This window comes from Xiphophorus couchianus, chromosome 7 (genome assembly GCF_001444195.1).
Source record: "Xiphophorus couchianus chromosome 7, X_couchianus-1.0, whole genome shotgun sequence".
Classification (NCBI taxonomy): domain Eukaryota; kingdom Metazoa; phylum Chordata; class Actinopteri; order Cyprinodontiformes; family Poeciliidae; genus Xiphophorus; species Xiphophorus couchianus.
Genome location: NC_040234.1, coordinates 18,765,519 through 18,781,969, shown reverse-complemented (window position 1 = coordinate 18,781,969; position 16,451 = coordinate 18,765,519). Strand labels below are relative to the sequence as shown.

The 16,451-nt window shown below is 38.6% G+C and overlaps 1 protein-coding gene across 4 annotated transcripts; it reads right to left on the bottom strand.

The window, feature by feature from the left end:
- Positions 1–388: 388 nt before the first annotated feature.
- LOC114148075 (thioredoxin domain-containing protein 3 homolog) lies at positions 389–10,147 on the bottom strand. 4 transcript variants are annotated; one of them, XM_028023000.1, is made up of 16 exons: positions 9,662–10,127; positions 9,530–9,587; positions 8,752–8,855; positions 8,582–8,653; positions 8,104–8,220; positions 7,816–7,897; positions 7,598–7,680; positions 7,403–7,495; positions 5,882–6,036; positions 5,400–5,760; positions 5,138–5,193; positions 4,867–4,974; positions 3,173–3,324; positions 2,939–3,083; positions 775–1,037; positions 389–582 (listed from the first exon to the last, which is right to left on the bottom strand). In XM_028023000.1, exons 1-16 carry the CDS (start codon positions 9,692–9,694, stop codon positions 515–517), a joined length of 1,950 nt encoding a protein of 649 aa, XP_027878801.1. In that variant the 5' UTR covers positions 9,695–10,127; the 3' UTR covers positions 389–514. The 4 variants fall into 4 exon arrangements, 3 of the variants coding, with proteins under 3 accessions (XP_027878801.1, XP_027878802.1, XP_027878803.1); XM_028023001.1 differs by having other exon boundaries at positions 5,049–5,193; positions 5,400–5,596; positions 9,662–10,115; XR_003596209.1 differs by lacking the exon at positions 389–582 and having other exon boundaries at positions 898–1,037; positions 1,207–3,083; positions 9,662–10,146.
- Between the last annotated feature and the right edge of the window lie 6,304 nt (positions 10,148–16,451).

The window sequence follows — 16,451 nt, the reverse complement described above, 5'->3', positions numbered from 1 at the left end:
AAGACAGCTGCCCATTGTTTTTTTTCTCCAATTAATTTAATCAAATCCATCAAATATAATTTCTCCCCTTCTTTTTTCTTTAAAGAATTTATAAATGACCTTGTATATCAGACCAGCCTTGTTTCTAGTCATTTCCTGGGCAACTTGACCTGAAAATGTTCTTAGTAATCAAGACCTTATAATCCTGGCTGTTCCTATTAACTCTACTTTCTAAATTATATGACAAACTGAGAGATGGCTATTTTTTTCTCATAAAGCTATTTTCTGCCTTGTGGGCACAAATTTAATATTTTAGAGTAATTGGTAGATGTGAAGTAGCATATGATTGTTGAGAAAAGGTTTAATAAACAATATCATTTCAATAAGAAAAGGAAAAAAAGACTAATGGTTCATATCCATTTTTTTTAGATTCCAATTTTATTCCAACTTTTTACACCACTATACATGCTAAGCCACTTTTTAGACATAATCATTTAATCCCCTAATTACAGAAACCTCATGCTGACCCCAGATATTAGGTTTCTTCAGTTGTAGATCTTGATATTCCTTTGTTTTCATCTCCAGAACCGCCTGGCCATTCAGCTGAAATAAACAGATCTTAACTTTAAATGTAAACTTACAAAAACATATTTCAACCAATGAAAACATTATTGACGGAAATATTTCTTACTATCATAAAAATGAAATGCACGACAAAAGAAGCGTAAATGTTTGCTTGTATGAAACAATGTGACGCTAAAGATAAAAAACAAGAATGACAATCGATCAGGATACCTGAGGTGGTTCTGCTGGTTTCGCTGTCATCAGCTGGAGCTGCGTCTGCGCTGATGTCACCAAAGACAAATCGGATCTTTTCCTCTGCGTGCTGCTCGTTGGAGGATCCATGAACTGAGTTGTGGAGGATGTCGGCAGCAAAGCGGGCCCTCAGAGACTGTGGGGAGATTTCTTTAGCTTTCTCTGGATTGCTGGGGCCCATCATGGCCCGCCACTCCTCCACTGCATTCTCCTTGGTCAAGACGAGCATCATGCAGGGCCCACTGAAACAAACAGAGAGAAGATATTTGTGGAAAAGACAAAATATTGGGAAATATGATTTTTGATCCAGCATTCTACACTTGTATTATCGTCATATCTTTATAGATCTGAACAAAACATAAGTTGTAATTTATTTATTTTTTAACAGCCATTGTTTTGGTATTGTTTTACTTCTAATGAGCCACATCGTTTTGTGATCTTCATACTTTTTGATGATCTTTCAAATATTTTTTTGGACTTCAGATTGTGTAGTGACTAGTAAAAAGCTTTGCTACGGAGAGAAATAGGACAAAAGGAGAAGTGTTCAGGAACACAAGAACTATCCACAGCAGAAGTGAAGCATCTGAAAGTCATGTTTTTATTTATTTTTTTAAGAATATAAGAGCAAAACCAAAAAATTGCAAGACCTGGCAAAGGGCCTGTGAGAACATTCTTCAGGTTCTGCATTAGATGTTTGTTTGCAAAACGCTCTTTGTCAGTGATAAAACACTATTTCCTGTCTGTCAAACTGCTATGGTTCATATTTTTCAAAGATTTACTCATTAAAACAGGAAAAAATTGTGTCTTTGCAACAAGTTTGTAGCAATAATGAGTGAAAATCATCCTCAGAAAAATTGAAAAATCACCTGAAAAACTATTAAAAGGAACTTTGAAATTACTATAAAATAATATAGCTGATTTAATTATTTTATACTAAATATAAAAAAATGTGGAGCGACAAAATTTATTTGGATTGTTCTGTAATTGCATGATAACTTTCTCAAGCAGCAGTAGTTTGCAGTTAAATAAGCTTAGAAAGGAGCTGGTACAAGTGCAAGTGGAGGATTTCTACAGCTTTTGGTTCAGATTAGGATTTATTGATTTCCAATTATTACTGCAAACTTAGCTCACAACTAGGCATGAGTCATGCATGGTATATACAAAAGTTATGTAAAAGTTACAATCTGAAAAATGCAAAAACCAAATTACTAGAGTTTTCCTGGCTGTATGGAGGACAGAAAAGCAAATCACTGCAGACCCTCTGACTGTCAGTGCGTTGGCTAAAAAAGTAGCTACACTTTTCCCTTCCATAGAAAGAAATGTTTAGTTGTTTGGAAAAAATTCACAAAAATACAACGGTCATGGTATGGAAACCAATGGAGCATCAGCCATCACTCCTATTAAAGGAAATGCTTTTTTCTTGAACTGCATTTAGTGAGTCATATGTTGTACGACTGCTGGCTGGCTACTGATAACCAAGCTAATATCAGGTTACCTGTGTTACTTCATGAATGCCAGACCAGCAGCAATATGTTTGCTTGTAAACTGACTAGATTCAACTTTATTATACCTCTACCATTTTAAATGAAAGCAATTTGAACATGTTGTTAATTTTTGCCTAGAATTTTTAGTTTTAACACGATGACATTTTCATTCCAGCTTATCTAATCAGATGAGTTTTATACCAGCCAATTCCTGAAACTCAGCTCCCTGAAATAAGCTACTAAAGAGCTGCTGAAAAATACGCTACAGGGAAAGGTTACCCTTTAAAGCACAGCCGCCTCCCTCTAACAATTCAGCTGTTGCTAGGAGTATGTCACTCTCTTTGACTTAATCTCAACAAAACAGGAACAAGAATACAATCTAAGCTCATATCAGCTCACGATCTGAGTCTGATGCGCACAGTCGCTCCTCTGCCTAGCGGTTGTGTAACAACCTGGTGAAGGGACTAATCGGAGCGGAAGATAAGTCTAGAGACTGGATGTGATGTTGAACAAAGAATGAAACTGAGATTGACTTCCAAGCCTCTGGCCCCAGGCTGCCTTGACTCTAAGCTTCCAATATCACAGTATAAATTGAAGATGAGAAAAAGGAGCTGGTCTGTTTGCCTTGCTCCTGTGTTCGTGTGTGGGGACAAACCAACCGACACATAAAATCCACCAGCTGCGTGAAGAATGGCTTCTCCCTTTGCTCCTTGTAAAACTCCTCAGCCATCTCTCTTGACAGCAAAGTCTCCTTCAGCTGCGCCACGGTGAAGCCTCTCCCCTGAATCTCTTCCAAAATCGTATCTGTCAGCATTGAGAAAATAAAAGAATAAAATAAATAAAACAAAAAGAAAATCAGACTTGCTCAGTTGTACTGGAAGATCAAGGAGAACCTCGGTGTTCCTCCAGAGCATCGGGTTTGATGACTGCCAGCGTTCGTTGTTGAGGAAAGAAAAAGTTCAGCTCTCTTTCTGCCTCTTCGGGATTTGCGCTGCCATGAAGCTGGTTGATGGGCTCATTTTCTACAGCAAATTTGGCCCTCAGACTATATAGGAGGAGAGAGAGGATTCTATTGTATGTACTGCACAGTAATAATCTTATAGAGATTGACAAACACAAAGTAGTCCAACTGGGAGAAAAGACAAACATGGCTTTCCCAGGTTTTTGTCAGGCTGAAACGCAGAGCAGTGGTGTCCAAACATTTTGCCTCAGGGGCCAAAACTGGCAAATTTTAACTTCTGGCAGGCCACAAAATTCACAAAATAAAAACTTGCAAAAATCTCTTGTAATTTTTTTCTTCATTGTTTTTTGTTTTACCTGCTCAAAAAAAAAAAAAACTTTTGTGAAATCTGTATATGACTGAAGATCTAAAACAGAAAAAGCTTCAGACTGTTTATTTATTAATAAAAGAAAAGCAGACCATTTCCAAATTGTTTGTTTCATCTGTTTTTTTTCTATTTTGTTGTCCAAATTCTTTACCATTCTTGATTAGTGGCCAGGGGCCAAACAGAATCAATTCAAGGCCCACCAATGACCCCCTGGTCACAGGTTGGACACCTGTGATTTAGAAAATCTATGAAAATCAAACAAGTCTTGCCACAAATGATTCCTTAATTGGATATAAGCTTTGACTTTGTGATAAATGTATCTTCATCCATGTTGATTTGACTTTGACTAGGCCATTCTAACACCTGAATATGTCTGGAACAAAACCATCAGGCCAAATTCGGCCTCTCAAGCCATTTGCATTTTTTTTTTCAAGATTTCCATTTATTTAGCTCCATTTATTTTCCCATAAACTCTAACTACTTTCTCTGTCCTTGCTGAAGAAAAAAAATCCCCATAGCATGATGCTACCTTCACAGTGTTTAACTTAGTTTTTTACTAAATATGTGACTTCTTAAGGCATTAGACTGAACATAAGCTTATTTAGGTGTATCTGATTTAATAGAGCTGAATACAAATGTATGGCTTATGTTTCTGTAATGTGAGAAAAAGTTAAAGATGTATGAATACTATTGTAAGTCAATGCAAGATTGACCAGAAAGTTAGGTTTCATCCATGCAGAATAATAAACACTTGATGGTTTCCAGAATTGTTCGGAGGAAATTGGGTAATTCACATGTAATTTCAGGAGTGAGATCTTTTTGGTGAGCAAATTTGAGTCATTTTCTGTGTTTCTGTTCACATCTGACCAACCTCGCATTTTGCCATCTGGTAATTTTCACAATTTAATAAAACGTCCTTAGAAAAGCCACAGAAGCCTTTGCAGGCAGGAAAAGACACAATAATAATACAAAAAATATTTTGGGACGTAAAAGTGCTGCTATTGGAAATGAAGTTATTATGCATCTGATTTCTTTTTTCTTGTGTGATTGTAGAGCAGCGAATACAGGATGCCAGTCTTTCATCTTGTTATCAAAACCTAAAAATTGTGAAACAGGAAGGTGAAAAGAGGAGCTATATTTAACAAGCTGTCACACAGATTCACCTTCAAACGTCCACCGCATTTCTGCAGGAAATTATGCCTCAGTGACCCTTTACTCTCTTTTTATCAGCTGAATGAGGAGAGGAACGCGTGACTCACCACTCAGGATCCTCTTCTTTGGCTTTGTGAAGGTCAGGAGGACCGAGGATGTTCTTCCAGTGATGGACAGCTCCTTTCCTGACCAGAGCTAATGCCAGTACAGGCCCACTGCAATCACAGAGATGGTGAATAAATGTCTGCATTCTGAGATTTAGATTCACAACAGCACAGGTCAAATTTACCTTGTCATGTTTCGCATAAGTGCAGGAAAGTAGTCTTTATCCACATGTTGGAAGTAAAACTGTTTGACCTGCTCTTCGGTCAACATTACCTCTTTTTGAAGGGCGACTGTGAAACCTGACTTGTGAATCTGGGCCAAAATCTCATCTGCAAAATAATAGGAATCCCTTTAGTGATAGCAAATGTAGCTCCATTCATGTTGATTTGGTTAGGGGACAAAAGGTGGAGTGACTCAAACCCTCTGCAATGATAATTAAGCACAACCCTATAATATTAAGAAGAACAGTGATTGTGCATGTGCTTGCATTCCCTCTCAGAAGCATTTGTGCTTGTGCCTTTGGCTTGAGCCCCACCTCTGTTCTCCCTGGCAACGTCGGGTCGGATGAGAGCCAGCGTCCTCTCCACACGCTCTTCCTCCCCATCCTGCTCTGCGTCGGAGGCCGTCCTAAAGTTGGGGAAGAAGAAGGCGAGCTCCCTGTTGGCCTGGTCGCTGTCCGCACTGCCATGCACTGCGTTGAACAGCGTCTCTGTGCCGTATTGTGCCCGCAAGCTGCAGGAAGTCGGGTGGGGAAGGAGGAAGAGAGGACCAGATGGATGCTCGGCTGGTGCTCAACCAAAGAGAAGCATAATGTTTGGGTGTGTCTGATCAAGCAGGCGAGAATGTGCTGTTCGCTCCCTACTCCAGACCCAGAACTGGGATCCTTTCCAGGTATGCTGATCAACAGTGCAGAAATAAATGCATGCATGATATTTTTCACCAAACCGAAGAGTTAGTTGCTTTGTTCTCTGTTCTTTTTCTTCAAATGTGCAACATTTGGAATTTCTTTCTACTAACCTTTCGGGCTTTTCTCTCCTGGCTTCCTCTATATCTGCTGGGCCAATGAACTCACGCCATGCTGATATGATATTGGCCGTGCCCTCTATCTGAGAAAGCACTAGAATATAGGACGGACCGCTGGACATGAACTGCACCAAGTCCTCAAAGCAAGCCTGAAAGAAAGCAGAATAAACAAGAACAGACTCGTTAAGGAGTACTCTTTATGCCCCTTGAATCTTGTCACATTTTGTAAATTTACAACCCAAACTAGTAATGTATTTTACTGAAATTCAGAGGCTTGTGGAAACTCTGGAGGAGCTGCAGAGATTCACAATTGGGAGAATCTATGAACAGGAGCTATTCATTGTCCACAAATCTGACCATTATGTAGTTCACCACTGATTATGAAAAGGAAATAGCAAACATTTTGAAGAAAAAGTTCTGGGAACCAAAACACAAACTGTGTTCTAGGCAAACACTACATCCTAGTACTGAGGCACAGTGGTGGCAGCATTATGCTGTAGGCAGGGATTGTTTTTTTCTGCAGCAGGGGAAGAAAAGCTGTCAGAGTTGATGGTTGGAGTTCAACCCAGGGCAGTTCTGGAGGAAAACGAGTTAGAGACTGAAAAGACTTTAGTCTGGTAGGAATGAGATTCACCTTTCAGTATGGCAAAGAACCAACATATACAATAAGAGCAGCACTGGAATGGTTTAGATCAAAGCATACATGTAAGTTAGAATGGCCTGGTTAAAGGGCAGACCTAAATTTAACTGAGAATCTGTTGCAAGGCTTGAAAATTTGCAGATGCTTTCCACCCAGTCTCACTTAGCTTCAGTTATTTTGCGAAGAACAATCTTTTAGTCTATAGATGTGCAGAGCTAGTGGAGATATATGCCTGAAGACTTGCTGCTGTAACTGCAGGGAAAGCAAAAGATGGTTTAAGAAAGTATTGACTCAGTAGAGGCTGACTGCAAATGCAAGCCATAGCCTTTTTTTATGTGTAAAACCTTTAGAAACTATTTTTAAAATTTTCTTCACAACCATATGCCTCTTTGTGTTAGTATATTACATAAAATTAAAACTAAAGTTTATGAATGTATCAAAACAAAATGTGAGACAACAGTACAAAAGTGTTTTCAAGTCATTGTATGGACAGTCCGAGCTTCTCTTGGTGGCTCATTTGATGGAAAAACTCATGCTGATTTTAATTTGTTGAAGAATTTCTCCTTTACCTGCTTATATATACTGCTTGGATGAATCTCAGTTTGGTCTTGTAACAAACAGCACAATAAGCAATCGAAAAATTGCTTACTCAGCAGCTCTATTTTAAGCCCTGTGAGGGAACGCAGATGGGTGTCAAATGTATTTTTTTTTCACGCTCCCATTCGTATGTTGATTTAGAATATCAATTCCCCCCACATTCACTGCACCATCATCAGTTTTCCTAGGCTTAACATGATTTTGCTATGAGTGATGCTGTATGTGCTTTTCTCACCATATGCTGCACTTTCCTTGTAATTTGTGCCATTATAGCATACCTCCGCTGCTTTATGTTGGTAAAAATCTCGAGCCTCCGTTTCAGTCAGAGTGCGCTCCTCGTGTGCAAGAATCTCAAACCCAGCATCTTGAATCTATCCAGAAGGAGAAGCATCAACAGAATGGATGAATGCCAGCAGGAGGGCTTGAGAAAATCTTGTCTTCTTGGAATGTGAACATGGTTAATCTCTCTGTACCTTCATAATGATCTCATTTGCCTTCCCATGAGCAACTGCGTCAGGCTTAATGATGGCAACTGTGTAGGCTTTACTGGCAGGAACTACACGGAAACAGAGAAGAGTTTGAATGGCGATCATTATTGCTGTTACGATGCAAAACTGTACAAAGTTAAAAATGTCACCAGGGGACTGGAAGCTACAGAGATGAACTGTACAAAACATTGCTTTCACAATACCAATTATACTTTCTTCATTTTGTGGCTGCTGAAGCTCTTCCTCCTCTCTCTTCTCTTCATTTAACAGACCAAAATCCTTCACCTGAGACAGAAACACAACTTTTAAATATGCTTATGTAAATAACAAAAGCATTGCTCATCTGATTCTGTCGTTGCTCATAAATCACAACAAAAAACACTCACTTTGAAACTGCAGGAAAAAAAGCATGATTTATAGTTTTTTAAAGCTCTAAAGTAAGATTATCTTCAAGCAGCACGCCAGGTGCATATGATTGTGCCACTGCTCACCACTTTGCGACCACTGCCTTTCTCCATGACCAGCTTTTCCTTGACCAGCTCCTCCACAATCATCCTCTGGAGCATCGGAGCATTGGCCCCTCGCAGCACAGCCACCAACTCCCCACCCTGTTCATGCAACACAAACCCAGCCATTCAGCACATTTAGTTCAAATATAAAACCTCTACTTACTTTAGCCTACAGACTTAAGTAAATAAGTATAACTCTGTGAGAGTTAAGTCAGGACACAAAATAATTAGTGATTCTGATCTGGGAAAAGTGAAAATATAAACTGGCAAACAAAGACGTCATGATATTTGGTGAGCCAATTTGTAGAATGGTAAAAATAGAAAATCCGCTGTGAAATGGAGTACAAATGAAATTGAATACACCATTTATGTGGAATTTTTTGAAAATAATTCATAAAAATGTATAAATCTTAAAACAAGCATAAGCATGCAAACAGAAGTGGTAGAAACACACACTGACTCCAAAGAAAAGGAAGGTGGGTTCGCATTTTCCTCGATACTTCTCCAGGGCATCAATACTGTCGGCTTCAGCCTGTGTCACACAAACACAAACAGATGAAACAATGCTCCTCTGCTAGTGTCGCCTTCAAGTTTGAAAGATATACATTTTGAAACTAAAACACAGCTCACAGTGGCAAAATGCAGTAGGTCATCACTGAGTTCATTCTTTATCTTTCGGAGGAGACTAACCACTGCTCGACAGGGGCCACACCACTGCTGGTAAACATCCACAACTACAAGGAGAACAGTGACAGTACATGGACAAACTTTCTGATACCAAAGGATAAAACTAGATTCGTTTATTATTACAGTAGAATAATAATTAGAATTTCTCAGAAAATCTGTAGTTTTGTTAAAATAAACAATAATTTATTAACATGGTAACCTTTGCCTCACATTAAAACGTTCTTTTCCCAAAAAATGTCAGTGTGAATCAATGACACTTTAATTCATGCTAAATTTATTAATTTAAGACTTTCCACACGTCTTTACCCGGGCTGTCAACTTATTTTGTTCTTCTCTGCATTTGAGACAAAAACTTAAAAGATTAGTGATGATGCATCGATTCCTTCTGCAGTTATACCCAAGAACACAAGGGGGCAGCATAATACAACGCATAACTGGGCATCTCTATCAGCCAAGGTGGAACGAGTACACAAACAAACTGGTGTAAAATGGAAAAAAGTACCTCGTTAAAATTGTACAGTAAAGATTTTTAAACAATTTTTAAAAGTACAAGTACATACAAACTGTGCTTAATCATAGTAATTTGAGTAAATGTAATTAGTTACTTTCTGCCTCTAATGATCTGTTATAGATTTAAGCAACACTGCTGTTTAACTGAGTGTTATGTATATTTAAAGACACAAAAAGGATAAACAACCACAAGCAACCTTTTAAAGCTTACCTGTCAAACCTTTGGTAGTAAGTATTTCCTCCCATTGTTCTTGGTTCATAACTGATGCCTGAACAACAAAATTACAAATTAAAGACTAATGAAGGTAGTGACACTAACAAAAACTATTAAATTCTATCCAACCTGCAGGCTTGCCTCTTTCTTCTTCCCTGCCATTCGTGGATGAAGCTGTATTTACAGGAAACGATATAAAAATATAAAACTAATGGGAAAGCAAAACATAAAACTCCCTGAATTTGTTATTTTTACGGTAGCTTAAAGCATTCAGTTCTTTTTCTTGTTCTGTGGACCACGCAAGTGATTGTTTGACGACTGGTTGCTAAGCAACAGTTTTCTTCGACCCTGAGCAAGTTTGTTAGTTTACGTTTTAGCCATTATTAATGCCATGCCGTTATAAATGCTCTTGATTTAAAAATGAAACGTTTTCAGTCAACCGTGCAATTTCGCAACTGTGTTTGTTGCTCTCTATTTAATTTAACTTCCGGACCCTTGCACGTGCACAGATCTCCATGTCCGCCAGGGGTCATTGTTGTCCATCTCTCAATTTAGAAGACACCCTTTATTTATTATTTCTCAAGATCATCGTTATCATGGTTTACAGCGAATCCTCCCGCTTGATTTTACAGCTTGAAGTCTTTTGGGGGTATGTCTCTTCCACTGTTGTACATGTATGACTGAAAATGTTTTCCGTGTAAATAGCAAGCTCAGGGGGCTGCACAGTGGCGCAGTTGGTAGCACTGTTGCCTTGCAGCAAGAAGGTCCTGGGTTCGATTCCCGGCCGGGGTCTTTCTGCATGGAGTTTGCATGTTCTCCCTGTGCATGCGTGGGTTCTCTCCGGGTTCTCCGGCTTCCTCCCACAGTCCAAAAACATGACTGTCAGGTCAATTGGTTTCTCTAAAATTCTCCCTAGGTGTGAGTGTGTGTGTGCATGGTTGTTTGTCCTGTATGTCTCTGTGTTGCCCTGCGACAGACTGGCGACCTGTCCGGGGTGTACCCCGCCTCTCGCCCGGAACGTAGCTGGAGATGGGCACCAGCAACCCTCCCGACCCCATTAGGGACAAGGGTGAACAGAAAATGGATGGATGGATGGATAGCAAGCTCAGTCAGGTGCAATAGAAAGAATAAAATGCGGCCATGGTGATGTTTTGCTTATGCCACACTTTTCAGATTTTATTTATAAAATTGACTATTGAAAATCATTTCAATAATCAGTTGAAATTTGTTTCGAATTGACTATTGGGGGCAAAGAAAGGGAATCAGGGGACACGTGAATACTTTTTCAGTTCACCTTGTTAATATATATAATGAACCTACACAAACTATACATTTATCAGTTTAAGTAAAGCTGCAGCTATTCATATTGTTGTCAAGATATTTCATGGAATCAAGTCTTTCCTGAAACAGGGGTAGGTTCCTTTAGTTCGCTTTGGTTCACACATACCCATTTCTAATGGAAAAAAAGGCAAAATAGAGATTTGACATTGAACTCAAACCTGAGGCGTAGATGAAAGAGAGTGCACACAAACTTTAAAAATGTTCATGGTGAGTGCAGAACTGTAATTACACCAGAGCGCCTCAAATCAAAGGAAAAAATCTAAGCAAAGGAGAAGCTATTGGTCTGGAGCTTTTGATACAAGATATAAGACTTATTGTGATCTAAAAAAGTTTAGAAAGTATACATTAAGCAACGTGGAGGTAAAGGTTAAAGGTTAAGAAAATTACAGAACTGACATTAGAGCTTCTAGTAAACTGATAATGAGATATTGATATTTTGTAATCTCTGGTGTCAGTGAGTACCAAGAGAACGTGAATGACAAAAGTTTTGTCAATAACAGATGCTCTAACTCAACATATCTGCTCTATTGGAGTGGTTTGTTGAGCCTACTTCAGTCATATAGGTTCTATTTTGATTATTTCTTGATACTACAGTTCACGGACTAATCAGTCCAGTGTGTGGCTACTGAACTTGAACTCCGCTTCCAAAAAAAAAAAAAAAAGAAAAAGTGGCTAACCACAGTTAATTAAAGGTTTACCAAGGGTGGGGAGAGATATTATTTTTTCTCACAAAGCCAGGTTGGTTTGGATATATTCTTCAAGAAATGAAATAATCTTTCTGGGAACAGTTTTTAGTATTTACTCAGGTTATGTATTAAAATTTGCGTGATGATCTGAAAAGGCAAAAGGTTCAATCTGGTTCAATATTCATAATAAATTCAATCTTGTGCAGCTAATTCTTGATCTCATAACATTTTTTGCAGCATTATTATTAGACTCATGAAAAAGAATGGTCCAAATATATCATAAAATCCCAAAAGCATGATCACTGGAACCACAGGTGTAATTTTGTAATGCCTTTCTGAAGTATTGCTGCGCTAAAGCCTGAAAGTGACATTGACATTTTCTCCTCTTGCATGCCTTTTTTATGATGCAGAGAGAAAACACTTTCAAGAAACCTTTTATGCACACATTTATTTAGAAATATTTACAATGCAGGTGAAAACATGACCAACTTTAGAACACGACAGTTTAGCTTTTATATTTGCAGCTGATGGTATACTACCACATTCACACTCAGAGTGAACCTGAAGTGTTACCTCATGTCTCTCTCAGTTTTTGCTGCTATGCCTCAGTCTCTGCCCAGTCTTGATGTTCTGTGTTTCCGAGAAAAAACAGAAGCAGTAGAATCAAAAATAACACCGGAGCTCTCATACTTTCTCACTCTGTGCTGTTTATTTATATGGTGAAATTGGCCCTCATCCGAACTCTTTTCCAGGCTCTTCCCACATGAATTTCAATGAACTGCTGCACTTAAGCTGTTCAGCTCCACAGCCTCCTCCATCATGAAGAAGGCACATGGAAACTATAACTGGAGTAATTCTTAACTGGAAATTATAACTGGAGTAATTCTTCAAAAGGACAAATCAGAGTGAACAGTGACAGCAAGTGGGACAGAAAACTTTAAAATAGGACACTCTGAAAGACGTATCCCGTGTTTTTGTCATGTTTTCCTATAAGTTACTGTTTTCTGCTATCTACGTTTGCAGTGCCTTGAGAAAGTTTTTATCTCCCCTGAACTCCTCTATATTTTGTCATGTTACCCCCAAACTGGTACTGAGACACAAAGTAGTGCAAAGGAAAAACTATGCATTGTTTGCTGTTCCTAAAAGGTGTGGTGCATATCCATATTCTGACTCCCCTAAATAAAATAAAATCTAAGCAACTGCCCTTAATATTAGTGAATCTTTGTGACCAAACACAAACAAGATGACTGAAAAAGCACCAAACAGGTTAGGGAGAAGTTCAAAGCAAAAAGAATCCCCACATCATTAGGTTGTAAAACAATATTCTGTTCAATGAGATGTTCAAAGCTTATCTCATCAGCAAGACCCTAGTCACTGCTGATTTGTGATATAATGCTTCTTCCACATCAGGAATATGACTTCACTGGTGCCTACTGAAACATTCAGAAGTTTAGGAATTTCTGCAACTAATGTCATAATGTTTTATGACAATAAATTTATCAAGGTCCTAGGAAAGCTCTATGCTTCTCCACATACTGAATACACTGAAAACAGAAGGAGTTTGTTGTGATTGCAAAGCTATAAAAAAAATCTATAAAGTTTAGATCAGTAAAAGACAAGATTTTAAATATAATTGGGATCCTTAACAGAGACTTTCCATCCAATCTGACTGAGCTTGAGCTATTTTTCAAAAAAATGAATATGAAATTATGCACTTTTTGAGTTGGTCACTTAAAACCCCATTCAAATACCCAGAAGTCTGAGGTTGCAATGAGATAAATGTGGGTACCTTTGCCGGGGACTGTAGATAGTTAATTTGGTTTGTAAGGTTTGTATTTGTAACCTCATGGCTCTCACTCTGAGCCCATTACACATCCAGATGGGGCCAACAATCATGTCGCTCCATCATGCCAGCTGTGACAGCGTCCTGATAAAGCCCTTGTTCTAACAAACAAGCATTCGCTCGCTGCTCTACATAGGATCCTGCATTTTTATGTTTCATTTCATTAGAGAGATGCACGGCGGTGATTGCTTTTGTCTTATCAAGTCAATGATGAACACTGATTTGATGCTTTCGTCTCAGGCGGCCTATTAAACCATCAACCTCTGTGTCATCAGATGTCATCAGTAATGTGTGCAGGCAGCACACATTACTGATCTGGACCTGTGGGGTCCAGATCTGCAAACTGTAGATGGACTATTCTGATGTGCATAAAGGTATTGCTGTACTATTTAAAGCAACACTTTTGCATGAAGAGTGGACATTCACACTTCCAGTTAATAGGCTATGCCTCCTTGTTTTCCCTTGGACAGAGTAGTAGTGCACTGAGCTTATCCTTCATACTACACCTTTTTGCATCAAATCATTGGTTTCAAAATAATGTCTGACTCATTTAGGTCCCTTGTGCAGTAACTAGCAAACTTCTGTACATCCGTCTGCTCAAATTAGATCTTAGAAGAAAGACTCATTTCTCTCCTAGCCTAAAAACTTTGTGGCTCATTAACATCAAACACACTACCTTAAATCTAACAGCGCTCTACTACTGACCCTCGGCTGAATTTAGAGAAGCTCTTTATGCGGGATGTAAGAGTCTCTGCCACAGGCCATTTATCTGACTGTCTTTGAAGGTCTCTGCTTGAATTTGGTTTCCATACTGATGCTGGAGGCTCCATGAACCATTTAGCAGCCTCTCGGTAGATCCCCAGCACTGATGTGAACTCTCCCCCTGTGGACTGCTGTTAATCTCTCCAAGGTATGGAGAGACATGGATTTAAAGCATCCACAGTTCTGAGGATTAGTCTCCATTAGTGAATCAGAAAAAGCAGAAGTTATATTTAAGTCTGCTCTATTTATTTTTACAAAATGCTTCATCATCTCAGCTGTAAACTGAGCCCCAAAGGACTTGAGTCTAATTACTCAAAAAACAAATGTATGAATATCCTAGTTGGTTTTCACTTCTGTCCTATTTTTTCCAAGCAACACGAATCTTAGCAACTTCTGCTTTTATTATTGAACAGCTGGGTTGCAATTAACAATTATCCTAATTATTGACTAATCTGCATGTAATTATTTGATTAGTATCGGCGCTGAAGGCATCAAAGCAACACAAGATTATGTCCTTTTAGTATCAAATGCAAAGTCTTTGACAGGATTTCTCCCCCCCAAAAACATTTTCCCAATTGATCTTTTGCACCATCCATGATGCTCACTCTTTGAGCTTTAAGCAAAGATCAGAATCATGACTCCAACCATCCTTTGTCTTTAATGATGTATAGCAGGTTTTAAGTGAGATTAAGACTCCAAACAGCCCTGAATTAGAGGTACACTAATGAGCTATAAAAAAAAACTGCAACTCCAGGACACATAGAGCACTTTGAAAAATTATTCAGACCCTTTCAATTTGCAAGGCATCACAAGTTTGTTAGAGAACAAACTTCATCATGAAGATTAAGGGGGAAAAAACTTGGATATTTAAGGCAGTATTTGGTTATAAAACAACATCTCAAGCATTGGAAGTCTTACAGATCAGCATTCAAATGGAAGATGGAAAAAGTAGGCATATGGCAAACATGGTGTCAGCATCATGCTGTGGGGATGCTTATCTTCAGAAGGGAGAAAAAATGGGGGACAGTGACTCTTAACATGCAAGTCAGAGCCTAGTCAAAGTCCAGAACTAAATCTAATTAGATTCTATGCTGAGATTGGAATTGCTGTTCACATAAGCACTAGATTCAGTTAGTAGTAGTTAGTTGAACTTAATCTTCATTTAGGGGCATCAGAGCAAACGTGGGCAGAATAAAAGCGATTGTCTGAATTTTCAGTTGGTAGAAAATTGTGAAAACAAAGTATCACTTTCCTTCTATGTCACAGTTATTCACAACTGTGTATTTGCATGTCGCGTAAAATGTTTTGAATTTTTTTTTAGGTTTATGACTGTAATGTGAATAACAATGGAGAAGCAGATAAATACCTTTGCAAGATGTTGCAATTTGTAACATGCTGCATTAATACGATTCTGCAACACATCTGATGAATCATACCATATTTTAAATGCTAAATTGGAGGAAACATGGACATTTAGTTAATTAAATAAGCAAACTGTGAATATTTTAAGAATTTCACATACTTTTTACACCATACCCACGGGATATTCTTTTTGAGATGAGATTGGAACAATACGAGCTGAGGTTCTTATACCCAACTGTGTGATTAAATAGATGAATATCCAGCAGCAAAGACTTAGGCTCTGAGTTTTTTAATAGCAGAAAACTAATGTGCCTCCAGTTTGCTGGTTGCATTCTTATCAGCTCCTCCAGGACTAAAAACTTTCCTGTAAGCAAAACAGCAGTTGAATACAAAACAGCCTAATTTCCGCTGCCATCCTGTCATGGTCAATAATATTAAGCAGTGTAGAACTAAAAGAAGTGAAAATATTAACTCAGGAAGCTGCATTTACGAGCTTCAGTGATGCCTCTCAGCAGTGGTGTGTTAAATGTGATAATTCACTGTCAACATTTTAGACGTTTCCACTGGTCCTCTCCATTTCTCTAGTGCAGTTAAAAACTTGTGGCGCAACTTTAACTGAGCGATTGTTTGCTTTCTGTTTGCTGCATTACAAAAAGATTTTATGCGAAATGAGAAACTGTGTGAGCCACAGGAAGCAGTGTAGTCTGTCAGTCTCATATACCAACAGGCTGCGTTGGTGATTAACTGTGGGTCTGTAAAAACAGGAGGGAGCTTCCTTCTCTCCTCCCTAACAGGCGCTTGTAACTGTGACAGAGAAAGCCAGTATGGAGGAAGTCATCTGCATCTAAATAAAGAGCGCCAATGGCTTTGTCAGAGTCCATTAAGCAAATTGCCATATTTGATAAATGCATCCAGCATCACTTTT